The 19,101-nt window shown below is 45.8% G+C and overlaps 1 protein-coding gene and 3 long non-coding RNA genes across 5 annotated transcripts in view; 3 read left to right on the top strand and 1 right to left on the bottom strand.

The window, feature by feature from the left end:
* Positions 1-19,101, bottom strand: part of LOC144390358 (uncharacterized) — a 173,537-nt gene that overhangs the window by 26,601 nt on the left and 127,835 nt on the right. The gene's annotated exons all lie outside the window — the stretch shown is intronic.
* Positions 13,254-14,047, top strand: LOC144390385 (uncharacterized). Its single transcript, XR_013454421.1, has 2 exons — positions 13,254-13,730; positions 13,831-14,047. It is a non-coding gene; the product is annotated as an uncharacterized LOC144390385 (long non-coding RNA).
* LOC144390350 (uncharacterized) overlaps positions 14,054-19,101 on the top strand; it is a 94,230-nt gene continuing 89,182 nt past the window's right edge. The window contains exon 1 of the long non-coding RNA XR_013454376.1: positions 14,054-14,815. This is a non-coding gene — a long non-coding RNA (uncharacterized LOC144390350). The remainder of the gene's footprint in view (positions 14,816-19,101) is intronic.
* The window catches only part of LOC144390257 (protein NLRC3-like), a 45,917-nt gene continuing 43,082 nt past the window's right edge, over positions 16,267-19,101 (top strand). The window contains exons 1-2 of the mRNA XM_078096719.1: positions 16,267-17,705; positions 17,794-17,907. Coding sequence (XP_077952845.1) covers positions 17,617-17,705; positions 17,794-17,907 — 203 coding nt within the window. The 5' untranslated portion in view covers positions 16,267-17,616. The remainder of the gene's footprint in view (positions 17,706-17,793; positions 17,908-19,101) is intronic.

Here is a 19,101-nt window from a genome sequence, read left to right on the forward strand (position 1 = left end):
ACTAGCACCCTCTCTCCCAGATTAAACATCCGGAGAGGCTTTGCCCGCTTGTCATGAGCCTTTTTTTGTTGTAGCTGATGCTTGACCACCACTTCGGATATGTCCGGCTTCAGTAATGACAGGCGAGTGCGTGGTTGTCTTTTCAGCAAGCCGTAGATGGGGTGACACAGACTGTGCTTCCAGTCGCGTCCAGGCTTTCTTGAAAGTCTGTACCGCTCGTTCCGCTGCTCTGTTAGACGCAGGATGGTAAGGTGGTGTGAGAACATGGCGTACTCCGTTATTCTTGAGAAACTGCTCAAACTCTGTCGATGTAAAGGGAGGGCCATTGTCTGACACAAGCACCTTTGGCAGACCATATGACGCAAAGAGGTTCCTGAGAAGATTTGCAGTCTTCTCTGCTGTTGTTAGTTGTGTAGGCAGGACTTCTAGCCATTTGGAATAGACATCTACTACCACCAGGTAGTGCTGCTTGTTGATTTCAGCGAAGTCCACATGTATTCTTTCCCACGGTGTTGTAGCCCATGACCAAGGATGAAGAGGTGCTGCAGCAGGTCTGTTCAGTGTAGTCTCACACGCTGCACACTGACTCACGTGATTCTCTATCTCTTGGTCTAGTGCAGGCCACCACAGGAAACTTCTGGCTAATGCCTTCATCCGTGTCATTCCTGGATGTCCCTCATGCACATCTGACAGAAGACGTATAATTACCCTTGACCCCCAAATAATACATCCCTGGTCTGTAGACAACTGGTCCTTCCTCAAGTAAAATGGCTTGAGCTCTGGATTGGGCACAAACCTTGGCCATCCTGACAATGTCAGATCCAGGACCTTAGAGAGGATTGGGTCAAGTCTAGTCTCCTCTGCTATGTCTCTGGCAGACACGGGCAACTGCTCAACATGGGACACACAGAAGGCTTCATTCTCATCTGTGCTTTCATCAACGTCATGCTTGCATGGAAGACGTGACAACGCATCTGCATTGGCGTGGTCACTGGAACGTCTATACTGGATGTCATAGTCATATGCCAGTAGGATTAAGGCCCAGCGTTGCATGCGGAGTGCAGCAAGAGTTGGAACTGCTGATTTGGGGCCTAATATGGTCAAAAGTGGCTTGTGGTCGGTCAAAAGCACAAACTTCCTTCCATACAGGTACTTATGGAATTTCTTGACACCGAATATTATGCTCAATGCTTCTTTTTCAATTTGAGCATAATTCCGCTCACTTGATGAAAGAGTCCTTGATGCAAAAGCAATTGGTTGCTCTTCACCTGAGGGTAGCACTTGCGAAATTACTGCACCAACACCATATGGACTGGCGTCACATGCTAGCCTAAGAGGCTTCTCTGGGTCATAGTGTGCAAGACACTTACTGTTCAGGAGACGCTGTTTGCAGGCTTTGAATGCGTCTTCACATTTCTCTGACCATGTCCATGGTGTGTCTAGGTGTAGCAGCTGGTGAAGTGGATGCAGTAATGTAGATACATTTGCCAAGAACTTTCCATAATAATTAAGCAATCCCAGGAATGATATTAGCTCTGTCACATTCTGTGGAGCTGGTTCGTTTACTATGGCTTCTACCTTGCTTGCTGTTGGGTGAAGTCCTTGTGCATCAATTCTGTATCCGAGGTACTCCACTGAATCTTGCAAGAATGCACACTTTGATTTCTTGATCCTTATTCCATGCTTTTCCAGCCTTTTCATGACTTCATCTAATATTGCTAAATGTCTTTCTTTTGTAGGCGCTGAGACAAGAATGTCATCCATAAAGCACACTACATTTTCCATTCCATGAAGGATTTGGTCCATTGTGTGTTGGAACACTGCCGGAGCTGTGGAGACACCGTAGGCCAGACGGTGGTATCTGAAGAGGCCCTTGTGTGTGTGTATCGTCAGATACTGCTCTGATTCTAGATCAAGCTGCAATTGTTGATAAGCGAAGGACAGGTCAAGTTTACTGAAAACTATTCCGCCAACCAAAGTAGCAAATAAGTCCTCAGCGTTTGGTAGAGGATATTCCTCTGGGAGTATGCATCTATTCACAGTCACTTTGTAGTCACCGCACATCTCACAGTCTTGTCTTTCTTTGGTACTACGACGATAGGTGCAGCCCAATCACTCCTTTCCACTTGTGTAATGATTCCGTTCTTCTGTAAGCGCTCAAGTTCTTTTTCCACTGCTTCCCTCAACGCATACGGTACTGGTCGTGACTTGTGGAAGATGGGTTTGGCATTGCTCTGCACTCTAATCTTTGCTCGGAAGTCTTTAATCTTCCCATATCCATCCTTGAACAAGTCTTTGTGCTTTTCAAGCATGTCTTGCAGTGTGAGTGGTTCAGTTCTCTGAAGGCTGAAGATCTTGCCCCAGTTCAGCTTTATCTTCTGCAACCAATTTCTTCCCAGCAATGGCGGTTAACTGCCTTTAACCACCACAAGTGGCAACTTCCACTCTTGTTCCCCATACTTCACCGGCACCAGGACCTTCCCCAGCACAGGTATGATATCTCCTGTGTCTGAAGACAGGTGAATGGCAGCTGGTTTTAGTGGGCAATTCTTCAGTTGCTCCTGATAAAGGGACTCTGGAATCAAAGATACTGAAGCACCCGTATCCACTTGCATTTTCACTGGTTTCCCAGATAACTCCATGCTGACAAAAATGCCGTCTTTCTTTCCTTGTGCAGTGTATACTGTAAACAATTCCAGCTCATCGTCATCACCATCTTCCGAGTCATCCGTTTCCCTGGTTGCTATGACCATTGGCGCTTTGTCCCTCTGTCTTATTTTCTTGCAGACTCTTTTCAAATGTCCAACCTTCCCGCATCCATGGCGTGTTTCAGTGCGGTAGTGGCATTCAGTTGGTTGATGGTTATCTTTGCCACATCGATAGCACTGCCATTTCTCTGACACCCGTTGTTTTCCTCTAGAACAGGGGTCTCAAACTCGCGGCCCGCGGGCCAATTGCGGCCCTCGGGACGATATTTTGTGGCCCCATCCTTAATATGAAAGTGTAATGTTAGTGCGGCCCGCAAGTTGTATACTGTAACCCCACTGTCAGCTGCTGTGTGGGACATGTTATAATGTTCTGGTTTCCTACTGTGTGCTTGTCCAGTGAACGTGGCATGCATGTGACTGACATGGGGGGCGGGTTGTGTGTGTCGGCCGAGAGCAGGAGGGTGAAATTCAGTTTCCTGCCCTCTTTCGCGCAGGTGATCATGTGACTAACCGTTAGCATCGCTCGTTTAATAAAGTTTTCCTTTACGACTCACACTAACAACACATGAAGCATCTGACGTCACCGACGAGCGTCTCCGTCCATTACTACGCAGCTTCGATTCACGTAACTTCACGTTTGGCTATAAAGGAATTCCACGGTCACATGACCTTAGGTCTCCCCCGCTGAGTTAAAGGAGGACTAGTGTTCTAGTCTCATTCGGACCGATCCCCCAGGGTGGGGTTCAATGACTGCTTTTGAAAGTGAGTGTTAAGTCGTGTTATTGTCGACCATGCCGTTCGGACGCTAGTCTGGCCCGCGTTCGGTTGAAGTGGGCTGCATCTGGCCCGCAGCTGATTTGAGTTTGAGACCCCTGCTCTAGAACCATCCTGCCGGTCGTAACGTGAACTTTGACCTTTCATGTGATGTCGTCTTTCACTTGAAGTATTGAAGACTTTGTTAACTGCACCTTTTGGTTTCTCAGCATGTTCTCTCAATTCTTCTGTGTCCTTGTAGGCCGATTCTAGAGCAAGTGTAATTTCACAGGTCTTTTGGAAAGTGAGTTCTTTTGTAGTAGTGGAGTAGTAGTAGTAGAGTAGCCTTTTGCGATACCGCTCCCCTAAGAGGCCACATACAAACGTATCCCTGAGTGCATCATTGAGAAATTGTCCAAAGTCACAAGTGCTCGCAAGTTTCTTCAGTGCAAAGATATATTCAGAGACTGATTCATCTTGCTTTTGCTGTCATTTGTAGAATCTGAATCGCTCTGCTATCAAGATAGGCTTCGGCTTGAAATGCAGTGACATGGCTTTCGTGAGGCTATCGTAAATCTGACTTTTTTTGGTGCAACCAAATTTTTTAGTAATCCATATTCAGTCGGACCCAAAACACTCACGAATACATCAGCATTCTTCCCTGCATCAATGTCATTTGCAGACAGCCATCTTTCAAACCTTTTCAAATATGAATCAAAATCCTCTTTCTTATTGTCAAATTCCGGAACCTTTCCGATATTTGCCATTTCTGCAGTTGTAGTCTTATTTGAATGTCTCTGCAACTTTATAATTCCCCCTCTTTCAAGAAATCCTTCAGTTGACTTCCCTTTCAGTTAATCTCCGTTTTTCTTTGTCAATTTAAACCACTTTCTTTTTGTCTTGAACACAATTTTCCCTTTTTGTTACAGTCCCTCACCACAGGAGGGCGCTCTTGCACTTTCAAATGTTGTTCCCTGCTTAGCATCGATTCCAGCAGCTAGCATTTACAGTTTCTTCCGAAACAGAAAACATGGGAAATCTTGCATTTAGGAGAAGTTATACTCATCAAACACCTTTAGTTTTCATCACTGATGTGGATTCACTTTGTTACCTCGTCGCCACTGTAATATTTGTAGGTGAAGGAAGGGCACACGGAGACAGGGAGAAGATACGTCTGTTTGCCGTTTACTTATAACTCGAATCCCGGTATACAGATAGTGAAGTGGCTCATACAGATACCGTAATTACCTTAATACTATGGCCAACATTACCGTAGTATATGTGAACTACTACAGCCGTCATGAGCGATGTGAATGAAGGAGACGCTGCAGCACCCGATGCTGTTTACCTGCACGTACGGGGACTATTTTGTCTCTAGACTCCTGAAATGAGACACACAACGTTTGTTGGCTACAACTATTTAGTGCTGAAAGCAGCTATTTACTTACTGTTCATAATGTGGCTGGTAACCGTATTATAAAAGCAGCACTTTATCTCCAATAATGTAAGAGTTGGGGGGCGTTGTTAGGCCCGACGCGCAGCGGAGAACTGCTCCATCATTGGAGGATAAAGTACAGCCTATAAGGCGATGGGTTAGTTTAAACATAAAGGAATAAAAGTTACATTTCAACTTTAAGATAAAGTACACCAGCCAACAGAAAGTGACGAGTGAGGTGAGAAATAAAGTGAGCGGTGGAACGTCAGAGTCAGTCCGTGTTGATGAAGGCGGCGTTCTCCATGTTGTGTCACATGGAGCGTCGTTGGCCAGCGGCGTGCAAACCGTTCTCCACGCAGACGACTCGTACCATGTAGATCTGTTCATGTGCCGCAAAGTGACGATGACTCTGTAACGGACCATGAACTGGACATCGTGGTCTCCGTGGCAGGAAATGGAAGCGGAGGCGATGGGGCCCGTTTAAAACTAGGAAACATCCCCTATGATCAGATATTGTCTTCTGTACGCAGCAAACAACAGGGATAACAATCTGTGTTTAGCACGTTTCATCCGCCCAGACAAGGACGCTCCTTCTAAATGAACACATGCCGATGTAGCGGCTTTTGAAAGGTATCTGGGGCTGAAGGTCATCATCTTCCACCATGTGACAGGTCGTAAACGCCTGCAGGGCTTCAGAACACACGACACACCCCACCTGCAGACAGTGTGGCTCCATCTATACAATGAGCACCAGCACAGGATTGGAAATAAGACCGGATTGTTTGGGCTACATGTGTATGTCAGTATTGGTACCAGACATATGAGACCCGGCTCACTGGAAACAGCTGTTATACAACACAATGTCCAACACACACAACCAACACACAGAAACGCAGCGACTGTGAACGCAGATGTGAATCTAAATATGGTTTTGATCAGCACAAGCGTCCAGAAGCAATACACGCCGTCGTACCGTGTGACGCTATGAAATACTGTGAGGTGTGTGGAGAAACACACAGAGGCGGTAAAAAGCGCACACATGCAAGCCGACGTGTGTTTCCACTGTGGAGCCACAAATGGAGGGTGAGGACGAGCATGAATGCTTCATTCAACCCAGTGAAAAGAAAGAGCCTCAAACAGCACACATGTTGTATGACTGTGAGACACGCGTTCATAACGGTAAGCACCTTGTGAGGAACGACACAAGACCAGAACACACAGCTTATACATCCATAGCCCACAATGCATCTGGTTTGACAACTCTATCATCCTGGAGTATCGTGTAAAACAGAAGATCCGGCCCACGGTGGTCATGAGTGGGAGTCACGCTGATGTATGACAACGCAGACCAGCAGACATCAGAAGACTCACTTAGTTTTCTACGCATGCGTTTGGCACAAACACCCGCGGCGTTGGGGTTTGAGGATGTGGAAAAAGGTTATTTTCCACACAAGTTCAACAGGAGGGTGAGTGAATACTACGTTGGCAGAGACCCCGACCCGTCTCACTACGGGTACGAGACGTGTGACACTGAACAAACTTCATTCATGAGGTGGTGCAGCACAGTTTGTGGAGAGAAATGTGATTTCCAGGCAGAGCTCAGCCTGCTGTGTCAATGATGTAGAGGCGTTGTGGAGCGCGTGCTCCATTCATGGTGGAACATTCCTAGAACGCACGCAGCTCCACCCTGTTCCTCTCACCACTTTGCCATCCAGCTGTTTGGGTGTGTTCAGAACCTTGTTCCTCCCGCGGGACACGGTGGCTCTGACACACGAGGGGCTCCACAAGACACAAGAAGACGTATTGTGATGTTTCCATGCAGTGGCCTGAATACGTGTCCCACACGGAGAATATTGACATCAGACATGCACTCAACCACGGGGAGCACCAGTCTGCTCCGTTCTATGTGGACGGTTAGAATTCGCTTGTTATGAATCGGCCGGTTGTTTTTTTCCCGGATGTGTCAAATGTCGCGTACAGAGCGACATGAACCCCGTCACCAAAGTCCCGTATGGTAACAACACAAGGCGCTTATGGAGAGAACAGATGCCCTGCAGAAACAACAGGGTTTGAACGTTGTGCTGATGTGGGAGTGTGAGTGGGCCTCATCAGAACCATCCAGCTGTGGTGATTCTGATTTCTTGGCCTTCACTCATTTGGTATATTTTGATCCTGGGTGCTGGCTGGCGCTGCTGTGTTTTCAGGCTGGGCGGGACGGCCAAGAGGAGCGCTCTCTCACCACCCTCACCTCTGGCCAATCAGCGATCTGAACCCTCTCGTGTGCCGGATCCAGCCTTGACAACTCTCCACACTCATGTCACCACAGGCCAATTCCATTGCCTGTAAAAGATGTACCCTTGTATACGGGTTACGGTCATAGACCTTCCATCGCCACGCAGAGAAAAACTCTTCTATTGGGTTGAGGAAAGGGCTGCATGGTGGAAGGCAAACATTTAAGAATTGCTGGTTGATGTTGAACCACTCACGTACTCTGACACTACGGTGAAAGCTGACATTGTCCCAAACCACAACATAGACAGGATGCACTGCCTGCTGATGATCCTGCTGCTCACGTTCAAACCAAACATCCCGAAGACCACCCAGAAATGTAAGAAGATGGTCAGTGTTATACGGCCCCAGGGTTGCGTGATGGTGGAGACCCCCCCATTGCTTATGGCTGCACATAGGGGGACAATTATGTTCCGGCCTCTCCTTCTCCTCTTCGCCAGATTGAACCCTGCTTCATCTACAAAAATGTATTCATGAGGCCTTTCCATGGAATCCATTTCAAATACCCTCTATACGGTCCCTATAGGACACTGTTGATTGGTTCAAAGTTTACATTGTCTTCTACAACTCTTTGCTGTATTTCACGCAGTCGGATGGCATTGTGTTGACGAACCATATCAACAATGAGAAGCTCTTGCTGTTGGGTGAACAAAGGAGTCCTTCCACCCTCATTTGGTAGTCTTGCAATTCTACAAAAGGGAAAATGCTCTTACAAATGTATACATACAGTAACAATAGAAATGGACATGTATTGTAAATCTTTTTTTTCTCTAGTCAAAAACTTATGTACTGTATCAAATGTATACAGTAAACTTTTAGTCGCAGAAATGAGAAAAACAATACATTTACCTGTTCTCTTCCCTGAAGGTCCTGATCATGGTGGCCACAGAGCATCTGCTCAAATTGGGTTGTACTCTTTGTCCTGCTTCCCTCATTGTCATTCCATGAACAAGAACATGGTCGATCACAGTTAGACCATGAATATGATCTGAAATGACTATTCTTTGTCTTGCTCTTCGTTGTCCTTCTACTCCTCCTCTTTGCCCACCACCTCTTACACAAACTATTCCTCTTCCTCCTGCCTAGAGGCTGCACCACATGTCCCGTCACCTGAAGAACCTCAGGGACAAAGGCAGGGACCGAGTCGGGTGATGGACAGATCCTCAGTGCAAACTGAAAGGGCCAGACGTGCCCTCATGTCACTGAGCCAGTTAAATGTCTCATCAGTCTGGTTTTTATCCTGGTGGCAGCAGTGCAATCAACTGTCCTGTAATTGAGCATCTCCTCCTAGAACTTCTGCTGTGTCCAACTATTCATTTCATTGATGGAAAGTTTAGATTTCCACCCTGATTCTACAGCATATGACTGTCGCAATGAGCATTATATTTAACTGTTTGCATAAAATGACTGGAGAGGTTTTTATTTCTCTTCCAGATGCAACCTGATGGGGACAGAAGAGGCTTTGACTGTAGCCTCAGTAATCCAGCAGATGACGGTGAAGCTCACACACATCTGCTTTTGGAAGATGGGCAAGCATTCAGACTCACTGTGAAATGGTCTCATTTGTGTCTGAACATCATGCGTAACCACACTGTGTGTTACCCACGTGTCACTGCGTGCACACACACCGTCACGTTCCAAGTACACACACATTATGAATATGTTAAACACTCCTGCAAACTGACATTACGTATGCTGCAGGACTCGATAGGAGTGTGATAAATAAGTGAAATAGTTGTTGGCAAGAGCATCGTTCTGTGATGTAATGTGTTTAACATGTGCTCATTCTTTGTTTGTCTATTCTTTAGTGAAACAATGTTCCAGCATCATTTTATATCACAGCTTTTTATGCCACCTCATTATAACGTGAATAAACACACAACTATCTATTCACTGTGCTTTAATGTGATTATTTAAGAGTCCGCACGTGTTTAAGAATCAACACATGAGATGTGCATCAAGTATGTCAATACTTGTGGAGATTTACAGACTGTTTATAGACGCTGTTCACCAGACGTGGGGTTTTTGCTGCTGGAAGGCCGTCCCTACTATCTACCGAGGGAATTCACTGCTGTGTCTCAGGCTGCTGTTTACGTCCCCCGCGAGCCGACGCCACAGCTGCGCTCAGCAAACCCCATGACGTCATCAGCGCGGTAGAAACCGCTCACCCCGAGGTCGTCCTTATCGCCGCTGGAGACTTCAACCAGTGTAATTTACGGACTGTATTTCCCAAATATTACCAACACATCCACATCCCCACGCTGGATCACGTGTACAGCAACATACGCGGTGCATACAGGGCAGCTCCCCGCCCACACGTCGGACACTCTGACCACATCTCACTGTTCCTGTATCCAGCCTACAAACAAAAACTGAAACAATCCAACCCTGTCACCAAGTCAGTTAAGCTTCGGACCACAGAGACTGAGGGAATCCTGCAGGACGGTTTGGCTCAAACAGACTGGGATGTGTTCAAAGCTGCAGCCACAAGGGAGGACTCTTCTGTTAGCGTACAGGACTACGCAGAGTATGTGACCGGGTACATCTACACTTGTGTAGACAACATTGTGCCCACCATACAGGTCAGGAAGTTCCCCAACCAGAAGCCCTGGATTAACAGTCAGGTACGTCTCGCTCTGCTGCATTCAGATCAGGCATTGAGACGGAGTACAAAGCTGCTAAGTACCGACTGAGAAAAGCCGTCACAGCGGCAAAGAGGCAGTACAGAGAGAAGCTGGATGGCTTCTACTCCACTGCTGACTGCAGGCAGATGTGGCCTACAGCACACCACCGACTACAGGACCACCACCAGCTCCATCAGCACCACAGACAGCCTGCTGGAGGACCAGCTCTCAGGAAGATCAACCCCCGAAAGGCAGCAGGGCCAGACAACACCCCTGGGCGTGCCCTGAGAGCATGTGCAAATGAGCTGACTGATGTTCTCACCTCCATCTTCAACCTCTCCCTCAGCATGAGCACCGTCCCCACCTGCTTCAAGACCACGACCATCATTCCCCTCCCCCAAAAGAGCCCACCCACCTGCCTGAATGACTACAGGCCAGTAGCACTCACTCCAATCCTCATGAAGTGCTTTGAGAGAGTGATTCTGTCCCACATTCAGAGCAGCATACCGGACACCCTGGACCCCCAGCAGTACGCCTACAGGCGCAACAGGTCCACCTCAGACGCCCCAGCTGCTGCCCTCCACTACTCCCTCTCCCACCTAGGAAACAAGGACTCCTACATTAGGAGGCTCTTTGTCGACTACAGCTCCGCTTTCAACACGGTCGTCCCCCACAAACTCATCCATGAACTCTCCACACTCGGTCTGCACCCCACCCTCTGTGACTGGCTGTCTGACTTTGACTGGCAGGCCTCAGTGTGTCAGGATTGGAAACAGGACTTCATGTCATGTTGGTGCCTTTGTAATGTTGTAATGACTTACCTTGGCTGGGTGAAGCTCCAGGTTCCTCCTTATTCTCATGCAAGGCACGGTGAGGCCTCAGCATGGAGGAGGTGCTGTTATTGCACCCAAACTCCTCGGAGCACAATAAACACCTCACCTTTGAATCAAATAAGAAACTGAAAAGTACAGTTCTTGATAAGCAAATGTGTCTGAAATAGAGTGAGATTCAGCTCACCTTATTAGGAGTGATCTAATCACAGAGGAAGTCCTCCTCTTCCTAGCTGGCTCCATCTTATCACCTGACCTTCTCTCCTCACTCTCAACTATCTCTCTCTAAACTCTCCAAACGATGTAAACTATCCGAACCATCCAAACTCTAACTGACCAACTCTCCACCAACAACCCACATCTTGAATGGAGCCTGAGGGGTTTATACATGGAAGTAAATCTGAAGCCCTTCCCGAAGCGTCACGTGGTCCCGCCGGGCAGCGAGGCTTCGGATGCCATCGTTTATGGCTCCTCCCCTAAATGAAGCGAGCCTCGGTACGCGCTGCGAGGACACGCCCCCTCAGTTACTCGACACGCGCGAGGCGTCGGCACATCTGGTAACGTCACTAATTTTGACTATTAAAGTCTTTTTGTTTTCAAGCTCTGCGTCTGGGTGCTGCCTCTGCCTTCCCCCATCACCAACTGAGTAATATATGAACATATAGAAACATATAGATTATTAGTGTTAAACATAAATACAACAAACACGTAAACAGAATTACTTGTCAGTTGTAAAAAGGTCACAGCAGCTATATAATAAATAGCTGCTGTGACCTTTGACAGATAATATGAGGACTTTGGAAATGTGAAAAAAGACGTTCATGCCCCAACAAAATGGTCCATGTTGAATTTTGTGGCTCCTCCATCTATGTTTTTTCAAACAAAGAAACAAAAACATAATTCAAGTAAGCAGATGGCTCCATCAGCTAAAAACAAATGAAACGTACAACCATATTTTTTAGAGCAATGCAAATAAAGTTATACCTCTCCATGAAATAACTCACTCTGAATGGTCATTTGCATATTCCAGAAGGCCTGACTGACTCTCCACGTTCCACCTTCCGTGTTCTAACTTCCATGTCCATGTTCCGTTCTCCACAGCTTAAGAACACTCGCGGGTCAGGTAGTTAGCAGCCTTGGAACTGCACACAGGTTTTTTGCAGTGGGCGAACATTGAGAAAAGGCCACAATGACTCTGGGGCCCTAAAAGGACTCGAGGTAAGTGGGGAATCCAGACAGACGTCTGCATTAACTGGTGTTGGTGCTTTACTGGACTTGTCAGGTGGAGAAGTGGGTACCTGGAGATAAACCTCTGATTCACGCTGTTGGGACCTTTTTCTTACGGTGTCTTTAGTGTCTGAGCCGTGAAAGGATGAAATAAGACCATTTAACGCAGCCGGTGGCTTTAGTTCACTACAAATGTTCCCTTCTGTTTTTCCTCGTGTGTAGATGACGATGAAAGCTCTTGGGACAAAACGTCCTCATCCAAAGGGCGCATCCCAAAGAAGAGGGTCCGACGCCGTCAGAGACTTGACACCGGCGTCAGAGCGCCATTGCTCGCCCGATACGAAAGGCCCGAAAGCTCCGGGCAGCGTGTCAGCGTGACTCGAGCAATGAGGAAAGACCAAGAGGAAAGGAAGCACAATCAGAGGAGGCGAGAAGAGGATTAGCGTTTTGTTTACGCTAATTGTAGCCTCGGCTATTTTGGTGTTCTCCTAGTCCGGTAGTAGTTAAGCGCTATTTGGTGACTCTCTGGTGGGTCTTGTGCTTTCTGTACTTCGGGTAAAGGTTTGTATATATATATATATATATATATATATATATTGTTTGTATATATTAGTATGTATACGATGCACAAAGGTGCAGAAAGACATAGATAAGTGTGTGTTCCACTTCTTGGTAATGTACAGAGAATTGAAATACACAAACAAGGACACAAGTCAAACCTGAAAACAATAGTTTTATTCATATAGGAATCCATGTGTTTATTAGATGATTTATTGGTTCAACTTTTCATAATCAGAGATTGGGCCAAAATATACTGGTGGGCTGTTCGATACATTTGCACTACAAGTTTTCAACAGCAGACGTCATCATAGAGTTTGAGATGCATTGAATGAATGAACCTTTTTACGATACGATTGGCTGGAAAGCTTCACTGCTTCATAAAGCTTCATAAAGCTTCATCTGGCTTCATCTGGCCGTCACTAGTAAACAGCAGAATCAGAGGAACTGAAGTCACACAGAAAGAACTACAGAACAGGAGTTTGCTGGACAACACGAGCAGAGCTACTGAGCCACGTTACCACGTAGGAGTATTAACAAGGTGCCACTGGAGAGGTGAACAGCCCGGCTCTAAATACTGCAGGGGTGGATCATGGAATGTGGATCAGCTGTGTAGGAATGGAGCAGGATGAACGGCCACGCCTCCTCACCTGCTTCCTCTAGACACGCCCCTTTTCTCTTCTGGTTGATGCTTCAGCAAAACCAGAGCTACAAGACAAAGAGTCACAAGGTCAGTTGGTAGTTTAACTGTTATCCGCTATGTAGCGAACTAGCTGCTGTGTTTGTGATACTTGCTGCATTTCACTGTGTAGCAGCTTGGCAGAGTAACTTATCGCTTAGCTGAGTTCAATGTGAAAACAACTTGCCAACACAGTGTATTATTCACATGTAATTCAACAAAAGTAAGATACCTCTCGTATCTCATATCCCGCTTACTTACAATAAAGGCAACAGAACATCTGACCTTAGAATGGTTTGCAAACAAGCTTATTTACAATTTCAGCAACTTTGGTTCATCATCAACAATATTCATCAACATCGGAGTTTTGTTTAAGAAAGGTTATAAGAAATGTGAAGAAAGGAAATAAGCTTGAACTTCTTTGTGAAATGTTTTTTGTGTAGACTCTCCCAAATCTTCCGTTTTCATTTTGAATGTGAGGAAGAAGTGGCCTTGAGGAGAGATGGATTTACAGCGAGTGATTCATCAGTGCTTTGCTGTGAACACTTTGATGAGACAGGTCAGATTGTCCCACTCCGAGATGGTGTTATTCCATCAGTCTTCAGCTTCCCGGTTCACCTCCAAAAAGTAGGCTATTAGCATTAGCATTCATAAATGTACATATTCTATTATCGTCACAGGGCAGGGTGAGATACTTATATATATGTATTATGCTTCTTCATATCAGTTGGAGAAGGGCAGGTCTACCTCCAGAAGAGCTGATGAACGTCTGTCTGTGGCCTCTCAGGATTCCCAAGCAATGGCAACCTCACACCCACAGCCTCAGCCTAATGATGTGCATATTTCTACTTTAAACATCATATAATAATGTTTTGGACATATTAGAATCTCACTTGTTTGCTGCCACTCATATTAAACACACTTACAAATAAACCTTTTTTAAAATCCAACAACACAAGCTCCTGAGGCGTCGACAGTCACACACATCGTCCGAGAGGAGATTGGAACGGATGATGGTTTTTTGCTTGGGGAACACATGAAGAGACACAGTTTGGCATCGACAACCATCACTCAGACTTGTTGTCATTGGTTGTCAAGAAGCTCTGCAAGACAGTCCTATTCCAGGGGTGGGTGTGTGTGTGTGTGTGTGTGTGTGTGTGTGTGTGTGTGTGTGTGTGTGTGTGTGTGTGTGTGTGTGTGTGTGTGTGTGTGTGTGTGTGTGTGTGTGTGTGTGATAGTTAGTTAGACGCTCTTTTGGTGCAAACACCCGGCGTTCTGTTGAAGTTATTTGTGTGCGTGTGTGTGTGCTTGCAAATATTCAATTCATTTTATTTCTAATTCTATATTGTTTTTTAACGTATTAAATGTCTGACTTTACTGCTACTATCAAAATTATATTGTGTGATTTTCAAAATACCTCTCATAGTCTACATCACATCATATATCAGAATATAACATTACTGTTAAGTCCACAATGAATATTAAAATACGCCGAACTATGTGCCCTGTGTCATAGCTGCATGTATGAGCTTTGCAGCAAAAAAAACCCACGTGAAAATCCGTCGGGTATTCAGTGAGGTGTGTTACGTTATGTTATCTTATGTTAGTAGTTACGTTGGTTGCGACCCGCCAGAACAAACCGGAAGTAGACGTGAGGGAGACGCGTAGAAAGTCACCAAGCTTCACTTTAACGTCTTAAAGTGTCACATCGTGTGAGTATGTCCCGTGACACACAGCGTGTGTTTACTGTGTGTTTGTGTGTTAACGGGCCGTCAACCTTTGCAAAGTTCCTTTACCGTTTAGACGAAAAATACGGAAATGAAACGAAAATACGGAAATAACACCGTTTTATTTGAGTTTTTTTGCTTTAAACCAAAAGAGTAAATGTCCTTTTCTGTCCAAATCCAAACACGAAAAAACGACCGATCTGTTTTTCTGTAAATCCCTTTTTGTTTGTTCCTTTTAAAACGAAACCGAAGCGCAGCCGCTGAACCGGAAGTGCGCACATTTTAACAGTAAAACGCAATAGAACGTTTGTACGATAGAAATCCGTCTGTGACGCAACAATATCTATAATATAGCAGAGTAACATTAGAAGAATGAATATGAAACGTCATCGTGTGTTAACAACAGCAGTTGACTACACGCAGACACATTTACATTCATCCACGTACACAGATACTCATTCATCTGTGCGCTGTTTGATGCAATATAGTTATAATATAGTAACAACACATTTATTACTGTAGGTAATGACACAGTTTGTGGTGGCAGACTCGTTGCTGTTGGCTCTGATATTTATTTCCAGTATTGTTGTGTTGCTTCAGTGCTCAGAGACACTTTAAGGAGAGTAAACGTGTTCACATCTCCACCACTAGGGGGCAGAATACGACTATTTAAAGCAGTGGTTCTCAGCTGGTCTGGTGGCTCCGGGACCCACCATCACCCCTCAATGACAACCGACCCAAATCGAGGGACATCCTTCACTTCTCAGATGTATTTAATGAAAATATGGTGCAGTTTGAACCTGAGAGCGTGTGGAGACAGAACACGTATGACCACACAAAAACAAGTTTAATGAGAAAACAGCCAGCTGGTAGCGACGCTAGAGAGGGAACTATTCCCTTTACACTAAATGAGCTAAAACCCCAAAGTGCATCTTGAGGACACGAGGTATTACAACATACAACAATTAAGAATCTTCAGCCATTTCAAACAAAAAAGACTCAAATGACTTTAACAGATACGACAAACACTGTGTCTTGAGGAGCTTTTGCACAAATGCAAAATAAATTAAATAGAAAGTTTATTCAAAAGGATTCGGATATAGAAAATGAGCGTTTCTTGTGATTACCTCATCAGGAGGTAAATCCTGAAAAACTTTGTGCTTTACAGAAATTAAGCAGCACTCCCTTCAGCCTGAGGTGAAAACTGACTTGAGTCTGGAGGAATTTCTACTGGGAGAACTGGGCATGTTTTTTGCTCTTGGCAAGAGTCTCAAAGTCTGGAGTTCTAGTGGACAAGGCCAGTCTGAGGTCAAGCTCGATGTCCAGTCTCTTCCTGTGTTTAGTCTCCAGCTGAACCAGAGCTGAGACGCACTCACAGAGACAGGCAGTGCTGAAAGGTAGCAGCACTTTGTACACACAGTACTTCCGTTTCGCCATGTTTAATTAGAAAACTAAGTAGGAGGTTTAATTATCCCAAAAACCCAAAGTCTCCCCAATTTTCTTTTAATTATAATTTTTATTTCCCAGTCAAAGGGGAAAACGCCAATTCCCAGGCCATTAAAAAGGGGTCCGCGACCCACCAGTTGAGAACCACTGATTCAAACCACAGATTGAATCATATTGAACGGTTGTTGTTTCTGGGACAGATGCATTGAATGCTTGTGTTTCCTTCATTTGATATTCATGCTTAGTTGTAAACATCATGTATGTTGATGTCGTGGAGGAGTGAACACGTGTTGTTCATGGATCAATAAATAAGAATAGAGACGTCTCTTTGTTTGTCACACTTCCATCCTAAATCAAGCTGTAGACCAAAGAGCTCAAAGGTCCAAGATGAGAAGATATAATGTTGGTCTAAAGAAAATGACTCGTGTGACTTTACGGCCTTCAGACATTTGGACTCTAGAACATTTGACACATTTTCCCAAATGTCACGAGACGAGAGCAGAAAAGAGAAGGATTGCTTCTCTTTCCTTCTTTGCTGCCATGTGACCTGTGACCTCAGAGGGACCTCTGGAGCTGTGGGCGGATGCACAGCGTACTTTTGATTAGTTTCCTCTCATCAGCAGTCAAAGGTCCATTTATCCTGAGAACACTGTGGTGGCCTTAATAGAGGCTTCAATGATCCGATCCCCTTCCAGGTAGTGAGTGCTTGTGCTTCTATGAAAGCAGAATCATTCCCCTCCTTTAGCTTCAAGGTAACAAAGTCAAATCCACCTCTATGAGTTTCATATGGCAAATGTTTTACAGCTACAAATACTTGTAGAGCACCACGAGTGTCTCCACACTAGCTGAGCGTAACATCCTCTTTCCCTCAACATGTTCCGTTCCTCCACAGAGCAGTTGGGTCTGACACCCCCTGCTCCTCAACACCTGCAGAACTTCTTTAGCTTTCAAGTCCATGAAGGATTAAACAGCCACAAACCTGCCAAGAGGAGGAAGTCCACCCAAACTGACAAGCAGGACCAGGAGACATCGATTCAATGAGAAAGTGTCCAAACCTTTGGACTGAATTGGGCTACAAAAACATCAGTAATAACCGAGATCCATTTATATTCACTAGCTAACGTTTCTTCATATGCTACCCTGCTATACGCTGGATCACTGACGCATTTATACCCTACAAACCTTCCCTTCCAGGACTTTTACTGTGAAAATGTGCACTTCTGGTTTAGCTGCTGCGCTTCCATTTGGCTTCATAGGAAAAACCCAAATTGGTGGTTTGTCAATGACGTGTGAGCTCTGCCAGCAGGTTGGTGTGAAGGTGTGAAGGTGTGGACTCTGCTATGAATCAGGCTGAGGACCCAGAGGACGGAGTCCCTCCCTCTGAAGCCCCTCTGTGTGGGGAACATGACAGCCAGACCAAAGCTCAGAGGTGAGAGGACCATCTCCAACTGTCCTCCACTCGTCTCCATGTCCCAACGTCTCTGACTCACTGACTCTGCTTCTATGTGTGTGACCAGGACCCATCAGAGACCAGGACCTGGACATGGACCCAGCTGTGTGTCCATGAAGAGTAACCGGTCTATGAATCATCCTATAGACATCAAAGATGTTGGTCCCTCTGTTGATGCAAGGTGAGGGTCTCAGGCTGATGATGAGGTGTTTCTACCAGACTCTCTGGTGGAGGTTCTTGGTTTCTTGCTCCAGGGCCCTTCAGCAGTGTCCAGTGAGGGAGGGAGAGCTCCATGGAGGACTTGGTGAGACCTGTTGGGACTAAACCAAACTGACTGGTGAAGAAAACAGTGAGCTGAAAGACTGAGCTGTTGATTCTCAGTGGGACCAGCAGGACCAGTAGACCTAAACCACTACAGGGAGTCATGTGGTCCACATCCAGACCTCACGTCATGGACCTTTACCTTGTTTTGGTCTCTGTGAGGACGGACACCATGTGAGCTGATGCTTCATAATTAGATGATGATGTGATGATGTAATCTCAGTGTTTCTTTCAGTTCACATCAGCAGAGAGGAAAGTCTCCTGAACCCAGATGTTTGTCCATGAAGAGTCATCAGTCTAAAGGTTGTCCGATTAACTTCAAAGATGGACGCCGTTCTTATGACACAGAGTAAGTTCTTAAACAGATGAAGAACTGTTCTGATCCTCAGTCATGAATTACATAAATGTTTGTTCAGTGTTTAACGTGTTGTTTCCATGACGATCCATCAGGACAGAACTCATTATCTTCATCTAACTGGTCTGTGTGTGTTTAAGTGTGAATCATTAACTGTAAACATCCTCAGATGTAAACACAATGTGAGCCAGTTCCTCCACATCTGGATCAGCAGAGGTCACATCTGGTTATATAATAAAGGTGGTAATATGTTCTGCAATAATATCGGCATGTTATTAAATTCATCCTCTAAACACAGCTGTTGCTTGTCAGATGCAATCAGATGGACGGTAATAAAACGCCATGATGCCGTCACAATGCGTAATGACGCTGATGGCTGATCTTCGCTCTTAGAAGACGTGGCACATGGAAGGATTGGCGCTGTAGTGCAGCGCACCATCGGCCTGTTTAAGGGCAGATGGCGCTGCCTCGACTGCACTGGAGGGAGGTTGTTGTTTACACCTGAAAAGGTGTGAAACATCGTGCTGCATGTGCTGTGCTACATGATGTGGCACAGCTTCCAAACGTGCCTCGACCCCCTGACGCCGATGTTGGCCCAGACCCTGTCCCCGATCCCCAATCACTGCCGCCAGTCTCTCATCGGGAGGGGACAGCTCCGGTGTCCCTTCCCCCCCGTGGAGACACACCTTGGCGATGGCG

The sequence above is a fragment of the Gasterosteus aculeatus genome, chromosome 21 (assembly GCF_964276395.1).
Source record: "Gasterosteus aculeatus chromosome 21, fGasAcu3.hap1.1, whole genome shotgun sequence".
In the NCBI taxonomy this organism is placed as follows: domain Eukaryota; kingdom Metazoa; phylum Chordata; class Actinopteri; order Perciformes; family Gasterosteidae; genus Gasterosteus; species Gasterosteus aculeatus.